The sequence below is a fragment of the Ammospiza nelsoni genome, chromosome 5 (assembly GCF_027579445.1).
Source record: "Ammospiza nelsoni isolate bAmmNel1 chromosome 5, bAmmNel1.pri, whole genome shotgun sequence".
Taxonomy (NCBI): Eukaryota; Metazoa; Chordata; class Aves; order Passeriformes; family Passerellidae; genus Ammospiza; species Ammospiza nelsoni.
Window position 1 is genome coordinate 53,487,009 of NC_080637.1, and position 16,492 is coordinate 53,503,500.

At 42.9% G+C, this 16,492-nt stretch overlaps 1 protein-coding gene across 2 annotated transcripts in view; it reads left to right on the plus strand.

Annotated features, from left to right (window-relative positions):
* The first annotated feature begins 320 nt into the window (after positions 1-320).
* The window catches only part of NUAK1 (NUAK family kinase 1), a 46,886-nt gene continuing 30,714 nt past the window's right edge, over positions 321-16,492 (plus strand). The window contains exon 1 of one of the 2 annotated variants that reach the window (XM_059472264.1): positions 321-620. In XM_059472264.1, the coding sequence (XP_059328247.1) occupies positions 321-620 (300 nt within the window). The remainder of the gene's footprint in view (positions 621-16,492) is intronic. The other variant, XM_059472265.1, reaches the window with a different exon arrangement.

The window sequence follows — 16,492 nt, forward strand, 5'->3', positions numbered from 1 at the left end:
GAACCTGCACGTCCCCGGCAGACAAAGCAATGCCCCTACCAGCAATCCCCGCCGCTGCCACCCCCGCCCCATCCACGGCTCTCGGGGCGGGGCGGAGCGGGGCGGGGCGGGGCGGAGCGGGGCGGGCCGGGCGGAGGAGCCGCCCCACGCCGGTGCCGCCGCCGGGGCGGGCGGCGGGGAAGGGGCGGAGAGCGGGGGCGCCGCCACCGCCCCCTGGCCCGCCCCGCCCGCCGCGCCCCGTGGTGCCGGCGCGGGCGCGGGGCCGAGGCAGAGGCGGTGAGGCCAGCGGGGCGCTCGTACCGCGCCCGCTGCCGCTGGGCATGGAGGGCGCCGAGGCGGCCGCCCGCGCCAACAGCAGTTCCAGCTCCAGCCCCGCGCCGCCCCGCTGCTCCTCCTGCGGCCCCGGCCCGCCCGGCGGCGAGGCGGCGGCGGCGGCGGCCATGGAGGAGCCGGTCCGGGCGGCTCCGTCCCCGGAGGTAACGGCGGCGAGGAAGCAGCAGGGGGTGAAACGGCATCACCACAAGCACAACCTGAAGCATCGCTACGAGCTGCAGGAGACCTTGGGCAAAGGCACCTACGGCAAAGTCAAGCGGGCCATCGAGAGGTTCTCTGGCAGAGTGGTAAGGCAACAGAGCGGCTTCTCTCTGCCTCTTTCTCTTATATACACTATTATATATGCAGGTGTATATATAAGATCATATTCCAGCGCCGATTTCGGAACAGAGCTGGCCGGGTGCATCCGTCCTGTGTACTGGGCCGGCGGGTGGTGCCAAGGCGGGGACCCGCTCAGCATCGCACCCGTGCCTGCGGTCCGCGGCTTTGTTCAACCCTGCAGAGAGACTTTCATCTGAGAGGAGTGGTAGAGGCATTGTAGTAGCTCATTGGTACATTTTGGAGAGATGTGTTATTATTGGAAAATTAGGGTGACTTACTTTTTTTTTTTTTTTTTTTTTTTTTTTAACACGCGTGTCCACTGTGAATAGTTTTTTGCCCAGTGGAAATTCACGTTTTGGAGAAACCTGTCACATCCCCTGGCTAACCAGCGCTGCTCACAAAGTACTGTCAGAAGGGAAAACGTTTGCTTCTCTGGTTAAAAATGCTGTGATTCGCTCATACTTCTGTGAGCTGAACTTTGCTGACACCTAAAAAAATTGCAGGGACTGCAGCCCACCCCATTGGTTTTTATGATCCATTTCACTGCTCTGGTGCTGGCTGGCTTGAGACTTCAAGCAGCCTGGGGATTGTCCATCAATAACTCAGCTTCAGCATTTCCTCACTGGTGCAGCGCTCCAGCCGGGCGCAGAAATGCAATTGAAGCAGCGTACATATTAGTCAGAATTATTGTCATTTTTCCTTCCCAAAAATACATAACTATCCACAGAGGGCAGGGGAATGAGAGGTGGGCATTTTTGTGTTAAAGAGATAGGGTTTTTTTTACAGAGGTCTTTGTCCTGAAGTGCACTATATGAGTTTTCACTGGACTTCATCTAAAAGTGAGGTATTTCCCTGGTGATGTTACATTTACCTTTCCCTTTTGGTTGCTGGGGAGCTCAACACGCACCCAGAGGCAGAAGGGCCTGTAAAAGAAAATGAAATTTCAGATGCTATGACTTTAATAAGGAACACTTTGCAACTGAATATCTTTGTGTTGACAGTGAAAATGAGAGTTCCAGCCAAGTTGTAGTCATATCATATATGCTTTCAGTTTATTAGCTCATTTGGAGACTGGCTGAAGAGAAACCAGAGATGGACATCTCTGCACATGCTCACTCTAAGTCCATGATTTTTAAAGTTTGCTGTCTTGGCTGTTTTATGACTTCAGGCTAGCAAAAGCTTCAGGGCTATATTATATGCTTACTATTATTTTTTAAGTAGATTAGTTTTGAGTTGCATTGTAAAATGTAGTGAATAAACAAATAAGTTGGAAACATCTCTTTTCAAGGAGTTGAGAAATAAACAAAAAAAGGGTGGCAGTAATGTACCATGAGATTTGGGTTTGGAAAGAGCTCTCACAGAGGAAGGGATCTAGAGTAGGTAGATGTGTGTCTCATCTAACTTAACAACACGCTAGGTCTTTCCATATTTTGCTAACTGTCAAGCTCTTCAGCTGCACAGTTAGAGTATACTTTGATGTTATCGTCAACTGAATTTATATGGCCAATGCCATCTTGAAATGGAGAGAGTGAAAATCAGAATACCTATTCAATCTTAAATGCAATAAAAATATATAATTTGCTGTATCAGCTGGTATGTAGAAGCTGAACAAGTCCTTACCAGGGTGTGAGTTTTTTACTGGAGTAATGCAAGCCTTGGCGTGTGGCACTCCGTAATTATTAACTAGTCTGCAGGCGAGCTCTGGCGTAACGTGTCTATTTGAACTGTAACATCTGTGAGTGTATGTAAAATATCCAGAGTTTGTCTGCTTGCAGAATAAAAGCTAGTTGTCAGGAATCCAGCCAGATCTCGGTGAATGGAAAACGCTTCTTGTTTTCTGACAGTTCCCTTGTCTGACTGTTACTGATCAGTGTGAACACTGATTCCTTTCCATGGGTGAGATTAGAGAACTGACTGGAGATGACTGATCAGAGAGCAGCAGTTTTTCTTTGCTTTTTCCACCCCTCTTTCTCTTCCCTTTCCTCTTCTCAGTTCTTTTTAGGGGCAGTGTTTGTGTTATCCATGAGCAGGTTGGACCAGATGCTGCCGTGTCCAGTAGGGAATGCGATGTGGCCGGCACTGTCTCTTGCACCATGTCCAATGCCAATCCTATTGCAACCAGCAGCGAGAGTCCTAAGGGTGCTCTTGTGCAGGCTGTTTGCTTCCTGCTCTGTTACTGGTTTAGCTGATCATCACTTTCTTTACTCAGTGGTAAGTGTTACTGGTTTAGCTGATCATCACTTTCTTTACTCAGTATTTAAAGCTGAATGGTAACAGATTGCAAAGCTGGACCTTGTGTTCCCATTCATCAGTCTTGTTCAAGCAATTCTCCTGTTTAGCCTTTCCACTTCTCTTGTCTGTCAAGAATTTCTTTAGCTGTATGGAATTTAATAAAGAGGTTTACGTGATTAGCCAGGCTTTTAATATGAAGCACAAACTTTGAATTTGTTGTCATCTATATAAACAGAGCTCAGAAATGAAATAAACTGTTAGGTTTGGGTAAATAAAGTAAAACCAAGGTGAGAAGGCAGTTCAGTGCAAAGTACAGATGTGCTTTAATGCTATGCCATTGGAAATCAGTAGCAGGATTTCTGTTGACTCAAATGAAATTAGTATTTGGCATGTGTTAGCAGGTTACAGGTTTATTCAAATTGTTATTCCTCTTAACTTTAACTTTGTTGTCTTTCCTTGTAATGCAGTGAGACATGATCATAAAGTTTCCTGCCATAAAGCTCCAGGGTAGATTGTATGATACATTTGGTTTGTTACTGGAAACAACTTAGGTGAATTTGTGCATTAGTTACCACAGTGACTACAGACAGTATTGCATGCTGCATGGAGCAGTTAAAATATAGCCCAGTATATGATGTATGAGGTGCCTAATTTTGCCAGCAAGGTTTCTTCATTTGTGCTGTCTCAGTATACACAGTTGTAACTTTTGACATTTTAAATTAAGGCACCTGTAAGCAACACTCACGTTTCTGTGGGTGTTTTTTCCACTTGTCATCTTGCACATGTTAAACCAAAGAACGGAACTTTTGTTAGTGTTATGTATTCAATTTTGTTAGCCAAGAAATCCACAGTTACACTTATTTCAGCCTTATTTAAGGTGTGTATTGACCACCTCTGGCTGATTCTATGCATGGTGCCTGAAGATGGTAAATGCTGCTGGATTCTTCTTTGAGTAGATGATTCCACTGGAATAAATAGTAAATAGAATGCAGATTTCGATTACAGATAGGTGTTTGCTGTTTGCCAAAGCCAGGAAGTTTGTCTGCCTTTCTCTCCCTAGCCTGCGCTTGGGAGGTGATGGGGAGTAGCTGCAGGAGCCTGCCTCCCCTCTTCCTTCATCTTCCTCTTTCTGCCTGAGCCACTACATCTTTTCTTCCTCCTCACCAGCAGGTGGAGGAAGCACTATTCTCCTCCAGCCGTTCCTCCGGAAAGTTAATTCTTTTGGGAATTGATGACAAGCAGCAGCCCAGCATGGAGAGCAGGCACATGGTGCATATTTGGACAGCCATGTTATGTGTGGTGGCTGCCGTCTATTATTTATCTCTTTTGCATAATAAGTGCGGGTAGAAGGATGTTGCCAAATGTAATTGGTTTCTGGATCAAAATCTTGTAAAAAACCCTCAAACTTTAGAGCAACCAAATATTTTATTTACAACTGCAGTGCAAGTCTTCACTTTGACACAGGTCTGGTTCTTGATGAGTTTGAAGGGTCGCACAGGGTCTTTGAAACCTGGAACAGCAACAGATTACATGAAAGGAGGACTTTTGCTTTGCTGATTGTATTTCTCCATATCATGACAAAACCAAAATTTGAATATCCACAATTATGGCTCTGTCATGTCAGTAATTAAGGCCTTGTTGGGCACACAACCATTTCTTTGGAGTGTGGTTTTTATAAGTTCCTTATAATAGGATAAAAGTGTGTTAATGGGTCACTGAGGGCAGTGAAAGCCAGGTGAAACATTTGTTCTCTCACCTGTGCTGCCAATATCACAGAAAATGTGAGTATCCCTCTGATGCATGTGATTCTTTTGTCTTTAATAATATATTTCTATTTTTTGCCCTGAGAATTTCTCCAGTTAGCACTTGGGTCACTGCTTCATATTGATTTTTATCTCGGTTGCTTGGTTTGCATCTTCTGCGGGATAATGTCCAAATCTGACACAGAATCTGTTTATTTCTTTTTAGGTTCTTGTTGCTCTTACTAAGACATCTTCCTTTGTGGCAGACACAGGAATAAGTATCTACACAATGCTGATGTGATGTGAAGTGTCTGTACAGTACTTTCTTAGCAGGTTCCTGATTCATGAATGTGGCTTCCACAGCTCTAATAATACACGTCAATTATAGTATTAATAGCTTGCATTACTACCACATTTTATGCACGAGAAAGGAAAAACTTGCCAATTAAAGCCAAAATCAGCAGAAGTTTCAGCTAGTTTTGAGTGCACAACCAAGTACCTGATTTGTCCAGACACGTAGACTATGTAACATCAAGGTCCTGTGGATGACACCCTCCTCTTGCAGCACTCAGCCTGTCCTGCCTCCTGGCCTCTCTCTTTACCTGGGGCTTTTGTCCCTGTGTGACATCCAGCTTTGGTCTCCATTGCTGGCCCTTTTGTGCTGCGCTGCCTCCTGCTTTGTTGTGCGTGCCAGCGCGATGACCCGCGCAGGGTGTGCGGCTCTGCTCCCTGCTCTGGCAGCTGCCAGCAGGGTCTGTGCAGCCTGTGCTGCCAGAGCAGGGCACCTCTTCTGCCGCATCACATGGGGGCCAGGGGTTCTTCAGGGCAGAAGGGATTCTTGCAAAATATGTAGCCTAAATCTTATGCATGTGCATATGTATTTATTTATTTATTTAAGATGTTCAGACTGAGTTCCTTTAGGGACTTGTAATGTGACTAAATCTGGACAGTGTTTTCATGGTGCTGAAGGCATGTTAGTGAAACTCAGGTCATCCTCTGCATGCATGGAAATTCTAGACCTGGAATGAATAGAAGTTGGAAAGAGCATATGGGCTTGAAAACAGTTTTGCTGTTAATTTGTTATTTTTTCCACCCTTAACTATTATATATGTTCTGAGATTGTGGTTTAAAAAAAAGCAGCAAATGGAAAGAAAACCACTGGAATTATTCTAATGTAATTCACAGTGAATATTGTGGGCTTTATTACCATAGGAGTTACTACCTGGTTGTATCAAATTGCTGCAGTCTTCATATAAACACTTGCATAATTGTAATGCCAAAGAAGACCTTAACATTAAGGGGTGCAGACAGAAATAACTGATTACAGCATGAAGGTCATCAGGAGAAAGGCACTAGAACAGATTACTAGTTTTCTGCACTGAGAATTTCTGTTGGAGAAGCAGATTTGTTCAGGGAAGTATGGGTCAGTGGTATGAAAGTCTGAATTAATGACTAGCCAGTAAGGGGTCATCTGAATATATTCGTTTGTCATGTCTTTTCCTAAATTAGAGAACAGCATGTTCTTTGAGCTTTGAGTAAAGATCAAATGATATTTTCTCAATGATGTTGCACTTCCTTACAGGTGAAGAAATTAAAAGTTTCCAAGAGACTGTTGCCTTATTTTTTTTCTTCTGCATTGGATTGAGCAATTTTGGGCCGATGATAAACTTCCCTGTGTCTCAGTGTATTCCTTTCTGGAAGGGTTAATATGGGAAAGTTAGACTAATGAGCAGGGCACATTTTGGCTTGATGCATACTTAGTGTGATTCCCTCTACATGTGAAATTTCACAACAGAATTTGAGCCAATGTTTTTAATGCAGCTTTCAGCTAAAAACGCTATAAAATGCCTAAGTGTTTTTACAAATGGTTTCACAGCACCATGTGCTAGGTAACACAAGAGAATGGAAATTGCTTGTACAAAGTCTTTAATTAAATATTGCTAAAATGTACTGCATTTTTTAGTGGCATGTGTTCTAAAAATTATTATTTTTTAGGAACCGCAGAGTGGATTTGCCATGTGGAGACAGTTATTGTATGTACTGTAGTTCGGGGTCATGCATGTTGAATGAAACTGTGTGGAATGTGCAGTTCTTGTGAACAATTGTTTATTCTTTACAGAACTGTAATTGTAGTTAGTCTGTGTTTTGTCTGGTAAATAAGTAACTGGAGAGCTTCTGCTGGAGTGAGGAATTGGGAGGAGGCACCCAGTGGGGCAACAGCAGTGCCAAGGAAGAATGACAACTGCGTGGGTTGAAAACCAGCTCTGGATATATCAGCCCTGAATACCAGCAGGTGAACATGTGTATAGCCATGATTATCCAAATGTAGAGCCTATGGGACATGTTTTCAAAAGCTGTGTACCAGGCATTTGGAAACTGGTTGATGACCTTTGGTTTGACATGGGCATCTGCCTGGTTCTAGTCTCTCCCTCCTGTATACACTCATGTACCCTCTGTCTACATGAACTGGAATGCTGATGTCAAAGCTCCTCCTCTTGCTTGCAACCGTGCTCCTCTCAGCAAGACACTGTTCTCCTTACTGATGTCTTTTATATTTTCCTCTAAAAAGCGGGACCAAACAATGCTTTCTGCTACAGCTCTGAACTATTCTCTGAAGCTAGAGGTTTGCCTCCAGGCTTGGGGTGGGATAGGAGCATGGATAGCAAAAGCTATTGTTGGCTCCTCAGTGTGCTGGCCTGAGCCTTAGCAGCTCCTGACCTGGGCTAGGCTGGAGGCAACCATCTCAGGTGTTCTGTGTTGATGGTTTCACACGACCAGTGATGGGCACATTGGCATGGGACCTACAAGAGCATGTCCTTCTTGCCTCCTCCCTAAATTGCCCAGGTGTGCACCAGACACTATAGAAAAACCTCGTCATTAGCACTGATGGGTCATTGTACTTAGGATAGTTGATATGTCAGAGGAAATGTCTCAGATAAAAAGGTCTCCAACTAAATATGTAAATGATATTTGTCAGTGTTTCCTTCAAATATCTTTCAGCAGATGTGAATACCATGTGTATCCATTTAATAAACTAAACTCAAAATAATTTCCACTTTGCTAGATATATAGGGAATAGCTGGGGAGGGTGGGGAGTGAACTACAAAGGAAGGTAAAAACTGCATATGTGTGTTGTTATATTTGATGACCGATTCATTAAAGCCATAAGTGTATCCAGGCTTTCAATAGTCTTCTCCTGCTGTTGCTTCCTGTACTCCCTGGCTACAAAATCAGTCTCTATGGCTCTCATTCCTCTTACCCACATGAAAGACTTTGAGCATCTGCAAGTTATGATTTGAGAAGTATCTGCTTTTAAACAGAATATATTTTATCACCATGTCTTCACAGGCAGCATAGTACGTTGTATAAATTAGGGGATCCTAGACCTTTGAACACTCGAAGGCTGGGTGAGGTACTCCATGTGTGTACTGTGTCTGGCCATACCCCTCAAACATCCTGGACCCACACCAAAAATGCTAGATGTTTAGTGGGTGTGGAGGCCCTCCTGTAACCTTTACTGTGTGCTGCAAAGCATGGAGGGGGCAAGGTTGTAACCATCCCTTGATCTTCCATGGTTCTTGTACTCTTACTTGAGCTCCACAATTTCTCTATTTTCAACTCCAGACCATGGGGCAATCCTCAATTCAGTTTGTTAAACTGTTGCATGATATAAGCTCACTGTGTCCCTCAGCTCTCCAAAGACCGAACTTCCTTAGCTCTGATGGTTTATGAACCATCAGTCCTTAAAGCTGCTATTGGTCCATGATGTGATGGAAGTCCTGGGTCTTGCACAAGTATAGACTTTTCCAGGCTCTATGCTTACCAATGTAGGAGATAAAGGAACCACCATTGAAGTATTTTATTCACTTGAAAAAAACTCTGTCACAGGACAGCTGTGGGACAAGGGGTTAGCATGGCTGGCCTGTGTGAAACCATCCTGGCCAGTTGTAGATGAATGTGAAAATCACAAAATAAATGCTGGTCTTGTTTTTTATAAATATTAAGAAAACTGCAGCTGAGATTGCTGAGCTTAGCATGCTCCTAATGTAACTCTTAATTTCTGGATTCCACCTCAGCCTTCCCTTCTCACTGTCAGCATCTCCCACTTCACCTCACCACACCTTCAGCATGGTGCCTGAGAGCGCTTGCTGCTTTGTCCCTGGGACACTAGCCTGGTGAAGGGGAGGGTCTGCTGCACCTTGTGTGGGGCTGGCTGCCTCTGTGACAGGGCATTGGTGTTTGGCAGGCTGTGCTTCCCCTGTTGCCGCGCCTTCCTGGGGAACATTGGTGATCCCAGAGCCCCTCGGTGACTCTGGTGCAGCAGTCACATATGGGATGACTTAAGGCTGGAGCACTGTCTTTCTTCTGAAGTCTGGCTACTTGATGGACTTGCAATTATCTTAATGTCTGGCTGGGCCATGGAGCTGAGTCAGCGTGTTTGGCCTTAAGCAGCACTGCTTCAGAATAAAGACACTAGTTACGGGATATTAGGCTTAAAAAAATAGTAATTTATTGTTCCTGTGAAATTATACCAAGTTCAGGGACTAAATTTAGGTATTCCTTGGTAGATCAGAAAAATTGAGATCCTGCTGTTGATGGAGATCTCAAAGCCTTCATATCATGTTTCCTGTACACAATAAGGCATTTAATCTCTGATGGTATTTCTAATCTCTATTAAATGCCTGGTGGTGAAAGATATCTCCTTTTATTTGAGGTACAAGTGTTATTTTAAAAATGAGTGTGAATATTTTTTTAATCACAAAAGATAGCAATAGGGGTTGGGTAGAAATACTTCTTTGAGCTGTGTGGTAACTAAGCAAATGTTTCTTTTTGTTTAACGGTGCTTTGTTGTTGACACAAAAAGGTTAAGTCTTTTGCACACAAGTCTGACAGGGGAAGACAGCAAAGCATTTGTTAAAGAAATAGCTTCCAAGGCACGTGTTCAGAGCTGTCACTTATTTGCATATTTTTGCCACTCTGCACAAATCAAATATTATGGCTTCCCCAGCAGAGTGCAGCTCAGGAAGGAGGAGCAAAGGTGCTCGGAGATGCCTGGGGACAACTGGTGCAGTGGATTCTGCAGGGCAGAGCTGAGGGCTGTTGTTTTGGTGGGAGGAAATAAAATAGCCTTTGGGACGAGAAGAGGGGAGAGTGCAACCTTCCCATTTGGTATGTGCTCTAATGCCATGTGGTCTGGAACTGGCAAAATTCCTGTGAATACCTGCTGCAGGCAATGCGGGCTTAGCTGACCTGTGTAGGGATGTAACTGAGAGATGTTCACATTGGCCTCTTGGGAAGATACCTTTTTAATCAGGACTATACATGAGCATCCTTCATGCTACTTCCTTTGTCATGTTTTTATTCTCTTCAGGGCACCAAAATGAGGTGAAACCATTAAATGGTGATCTGTGGGTTTAAGCTCCAATTCTTGTAGGAGCCAACTGTTACAGCCATGCTTTGGGCTTCCAGGAGGGTGAGTGGTTTCCCTGAGGTTCATCCAGAAACTCTGTGGTGGAGCCATGAGGAGAGAGCTGAGGTTGACCACAGCTCCAGCACTGTGCTGAGCCATTCCTTGTGTGGGTATAACCATCTCAGGAAAATTGCTCTTAAAATTAACATCTTCTTCCATAGTTTCAGTCACACTTTGAAGGGATGGTGCCAGTTTTTCAAAAACCCGCCATCTCTTGTGCCTTGGAGACAGTTCTCACTGTTGATCACCACCTGATACAACTTAGTTGCTGTTGTGTCAGCACAGCCTGGGAGGAATGAGGGCCTTTAGGCTGGATTGTGCAGTGCTTTTGCACCCAGGCCCGAGACTAGCCATCCTTTGCAACTACGGTTTTTTTTTTTGTGTACAGTTTGAGAGTTTTCTACCAGTGTTTCAGTAAAACAAAGTATTCCTCCATTCTGTCTGGCATTTTATTGTGTAAACGTGGTCTAAGGGAACCTGTGATAGGCCTTGTTTTGGGTTATGCATTGCTCACAAGGAGTTCATCAGGGAGAAAGATTTCATGCTGTACTTCAACCTCCTTCAAGCCTTTCTTGGATGAAAGGAAAACTCTGCAACCGTGAATGTAACTGATTATCATTATTGGATGTCATTACTCACTCATTCTGAGCATAAGCCAAAAAAACTGCATCGCCTGTGATGTATGTGGGTAAAATGCTGCTCTCAGTTGCGTTAACACTTATAAGCTGAAGAGTATAGTTCGGCCCTTTTTTTAAATTGAAGTATTTGTTTAACACAGGCAAAGACTAAACAATACACTTGAAAGCGATTTGTGTTATTGTCTGTAGAGCAGAGCTTGTATTTTATGAACTGGCTGATCATAAAGACAGTATAAATCATGAAAAGCATTCTCATTTGCCCGCCCTTCCTTCCTTCCTTCCTTCCTTCCTTCCTTCCTTCCTTCCTTCCTTCCTTCCTTCCTTCCTTCCTTCCTTCCTTCCTTCCGGGCCTTGTAGAGTAGAGTTACACTCAAATGTCTGCTCCAGGATATTTTAGTTGAACTGTGCGAGTCCATTAAACAAATGTAATGGATTTTTGGAAAGAAGAACTGCATGTTTCAAACCAAATGTTTTACATAGAGAACATCTGGTTAGTTCTGGATGTTTGTATGTAGAACACATCAGACAGCAGCCATAGTGAGTTCATCTGGGAGGTTGCCTGGGATGTAGTTGTAGGATATGACAGTTCAGTTGTTATGGGGAATAATTCCTATGAAGTATTGCCATAAATTGAATGTTTGGCACAAACAGCTGTATCTTTGTTTTACTGCACACCCAAGTTATTCTTCTTATCTGCCCAGCAAAACTCTAGACGCTGTTTAAATAACCCAGTAAAATCTGGCACCTCAGAGCTGTATTAAAGCATACCCAAGGAGGGGAAATGGAGCTTGCTCTGTGTTCAGGGAAGCACTATGGATTTCTGCTGTGGGCAGTGCAGCACGAGTGAGCAATAAATGCAATATGTGCAAATGGTTTGTGGGGCTGAGTTGGACACGATCCGTATTCCACTGGTGTTGTGTGGTGTTCCTTTGAGCAACATGAATATATGCAAAACTGGTGAAATGCATGTAATTAGCCTGACATTAGAGTTTATTAGGGCTACTGGAAGAACTTTAACCTGGGTAAATTAATAAGTCTGCTTTTATTTCACAGCATTGGAAATAATATATTTCCAGGAAATGTAGAAAAATGTCTTATTTGGGAGTTGGTTCTTAAATTATTTCCTCAGCTGAGGAATACGTAGTTCAAATGAGATTAAAGTTGTAATTTCCAGAGCAGCAATGCAGCTTCCCCTTTCAGGATTGTTTAACTAAAAAGTTAAACAAAGTGGGTTAGGCAGTCTCTTGGTCCGGTCCCTTGTGGACAGCAATTCACATTATGCAGCGCTGCTTTAATAGTCCTGCTTGGTCTGACATGATTTGTGGTATTTGCTGAGATGTGTTTCTGGACTGAGCAGCATGGAAGGGAATTGCTCCTCACTCTGAGGAAGGGGGTATGTCCAAGTGTGTGCAAAGGTCACTGACAGGGTGAAGTGGGAATCCTGGGCTGCTGTTGTTACACTACCTAACAGCTTAGCTTCTGGCAAGGGGATCCCAGAAACATGGGTTCTAACTCTCTCTCGTTCAACTGACTCCAGCCAAAACACATGCCAAAAAAGGTGTTTGTGCATGTTGAAGAAGGGGGTAACAGTCATGGAGCTCGCAGGGTCTGAAGGAGTTCTTAGGCAAAGCTTTCCATCCTGAAAAATAATTGCGTTGTGCTTTTTCCCTCCAAAGTTAAGTCTCCTCATAACTGCTTAGAGCAACTGCCTGCAGTTGTGAACTCCTCTTCTAGCAGGGAAAGCTGGAATTATGCATTTAAGGCTACAGAATTGCTAGATGGCCAGCCACTTAATTGTAGGAAAGTATAATTCATTCCTCACCCTCTCACATTCATTCCAAGCCCAACTGGCTGCAGGGAGCAAGAGTGTTCCCGTTCCTGTTTTACTCTCTCTCCTGAGCCATTAGGGTGGCCCTGGTAATTTACTTTCAATAAACAGAAATGAACAACAGGAGGTTCCTCTACCTTCAGGGGTGTAAATATTTCTCAGAAATCAGAGACGGATGGGGAAGAAATCTTAGCAAACTCCTTTCGTCCCACTGTAGTAATTCCACCACATTCCATCATAAATTCTAAGACGATCCCTTCCCAGAAGGAACCATTAAATAGGTAATGTCCAGACAGAACAATGTAATACTGAAGCAGTGTGTTAACAAAAACAAATTTAATATTGCAAAGCGATCTGTAAGCCCTGGAGCAAAATAATCTGGGTGAGGCTTTGATACATGATTGCCAATCTTTTTGTATGTCAAGAGTATTTTTCCAGATAGGATATGGGTTTATGGTTTGTTAGATTCCCACCAGGAAGTGGTGTTTATATTTTGATCCACCTTAGATCAGTTTAGGAAAGTATACTAGATACAGGTGCTTCTGATATTTCCATGTCATTAACCCTTCCAATTGTGCTGTTTAAACACATCTGTGCACCCTCCATCATGTAATTTCTGTGACCCACGGACTTTACATAACGAATCCTTGCTCATCAATGTAATTCTAAAAGACTAAAGTCTATAAATTCAGCTTTAAAAATCTCTTCACACTTAAAAATTCCGTTCTGTTAATTAGGAATGTCAGGTGGTCAAACAGTATGGTTTTTGGTTTTAATGAGTGTTGTGGTGCATGAAAGTACAGACATTTCTTTCAAAAAACACTCTTCCCAAGTTTTTCCTTGTACTATTGTAATTCTCGTGGTGAAACAGCACTTCTCTTTTTTCTCTGAAGGACTGTAGGACTGGAGAGCAAAATCAAAAGATCCCCACAGTACCGGCTGACTTCACATTTATGGTGGAAGAGGCATTGTAAATATGTGCAAAGCTCTCAGTGGTTCTGAGGTTTCTCTGAACTCGCAGAAGCTTCAGTGAAAAAGAGAGAATAATCCAAGTTACATTTATTTATCCACAACTTTTTCAAACAGAACGTACCAATAAATGAAAATGTGCTGTGAGATGGCTTCTTGGGAAGAAATGGTTCTAAGAGTTCAAACAATGTCTAACCCTCTTCCTTGATTAATGTGAATTACAGCCTTGCACTGATGTAGTACCTTTCACCTAAACCTGCAAAATCACTTCAGAGACTCTGGTAACAGCTGAGGTTACCATTATTTAGCAGCACATTGTAGCAGTTTGCAGCAGTTGCTTAGAGGGTCTGAATAACCCCATTTCCAATTTAAATTATTGGAGGAATTACAGGAGTAATTTTCAAACTGGAACTAGATCCAGGCACCAGGGCTTTGTACCTGTCTTCTTAAGAAAGTCATAAAGGGCTTTTTTTATAATGACACAGCCAAGATCTCGGTTTTATGTTTCATCCCCAAATTGATGCCTTGAACAGTGTGCACTCCTACTTTGGAGGATTACTTCAGTGTGGTTCACTGCTTATTCACAATGAAAAAACAACATTGAATTAAAGTTCCTCTCTGCTGCCTCAGGTTAGCATTTTGCATTACATCAGCAGCTGTGGTAGCTGTGAGATCAAGCCCCAAAATTACTGTGAAATCTATCTTCCAGGTTTTGGAGAGTGGATCTGTAATACCCATGTAACATTGAGAGCAGTGAACTTGGGGCTTGTGAATTCTTTCAGTCCTCTTAAATTCTTTTGAGAATTCTTGTGAATTCTTTTCAGTCCTTGCCAGTAATTTAATTAGTGCTAAACAGTCTGCACACAGACTTGCAGAAATTAAAAGACTGACTGACACAGGTTTCTCTTTCAGTGACTTTTCCTCTTTTGCTTATGTGCTGGATAGAGCTGTGCTGTTTGGAAGTCGATCAGTAATGATTGCACAATTCTAACCTCATTTAAACTATGATATAAACAGACATGATAGAAACGGATGCTACCAGGTTTTTTCCTACTTAAAAGTGAAGTCAGCTTTTTTTTTTCTGTTGTTTTTTTTTTTCCCTCCTTTTCCCCCCCTTTATGGTTCCAACAAAATTGTAACCTGGAAGAAAAGCAATTAGACTTTGTGAAATCCCAACTCAGTGTAGTATTTGGCTTTGGTAAATGTGGAAGCCAAAAATAAACATCTGCTTGGCAACTTCACTAGAAGTTAACTGTAAGTGCAGTTTTCATCTTTTGAGTGAATGTGGCATTCCATGCTGGTTAACATCTCTTAAGGAGAATGATCCATAGTTGAGGCTGTAAAGCATTTTTTTTTCTTTTTTAATTACAGTTATGAACATCCATTGCCTTGGGGAAATCCCCTACCCCAGTTTCTTTCCAGTCCTAATTTCTTATGTGCCAAAGCATGAACTTTTCTTGAAAGTTTGAAAGTAGTTGGATGGGATATTTGTGAGTTATTAGACTCACAGATTGGAAAGGAGATGGTCTTCCATCAAGCTGTGCATGATATGGGGTACATTTGGAAGTGTATTAGAGAAAATGTAAACAGTCCCACTCTTTTCTCCAGGAGGGTGAAGTCTGCACATGATAGGGACTCTCCCAGGATGCCACACCAGCCTTAGGCTCCAGTTCTGATAGGACACAGCTGCAAACATCTTTAATAACCTGGTCATGTAATATCTTTGCTTTTCAACAAATCTTCTGCAACCTCTGCCCCTATCACAGCAAATTTGTTTTACTGTGGGTTAGGGAGGATTGAAGTGAATGCAGATTTGTGGCGGCATGCTATTGGGACAGTGGGGAGGGGTGAGAAGGGGCAACTTGAGGCATCACTAAGGGAAACACATCATTATTGCTAGGGATGGTGGTTATTTGTAGGATCTTTCTTCTAGAACTGAACAGTGCTATGACTTAGGACTTCAGTAGTGTGGTGTAAAATCTTCTGGGAAGGGAGAAGTTTTTTGGTATATTTCTGACATGCATTTCTTGAGGCAAGGTTTCTCAGCATTAAATGAAGAAAGGTCTGCCAGGGAAATTTGTCAGAGAATGCATGGTGTAAATGTGCCAGACTTTTTAGACGTAGCTGAGGGTAGTGGGTACCAGACAATGAAGGGATGCAAATTTCCCAGTTAGGCAGTAGTTACTCAGAAAATGTGCTCACAAATCCTGATAACAGGCACCGTATGTGGGGGTGAGGAAAGAAGTGGAGGAAGGGTGTTGTATATTCCTCCTATCACCCACTTTATATATATACAGTATAAATGTGTTCACCTGATACCTTCTACTGTTCATAAAAACTTGATTCCACAAACATCTTTCTCTGTGAATAAAGGGGGAACTAGAGAGAATATGTAATCCCCTTGCTGAGTGTTTGTGAATAGTTAATTCCTCTTCTCCACTTGGTGAATCATCGTTTATGATATGATAGCAGCAACTATATCTAGCAGAACCTGAAAAGGAAAATTAAACCTGAGGTAATCATACCTTCATTCTCCCAGAGACAGTGGCACATTGTCCCTCAGCTTATGCAAATAGAATTTTTATTTAACATTTATCACACTGACTCAGGACTTCTAGTGCCTTGACACAAGAGTGAGTTTCCCTACAGTAGTGACATCAGCTTTGGCTTTTAGAAATATAATCTGTCTGGTACATTGTGAAGAGGGTAATGAAACAGGGAGACACTGATGTTTGCTGTATGCTGTTACCATGCAGAGTGAGGCAGCTGTAAAAAATACCTTTATGTCCCAAAAGCACATGGACCTGAGAGGTGCATCGAGGCACGTGCATCATTGCCCTTTATGTGTGCAGCTGCTGGCTGGCAGCAACAGTAATGATGTTTTGTTCTTGGTAACATCTAGGACACGAACAAACATGGTGGAACAAAGTAATGAGCAGAAGCTGAGATTTAAATCAGC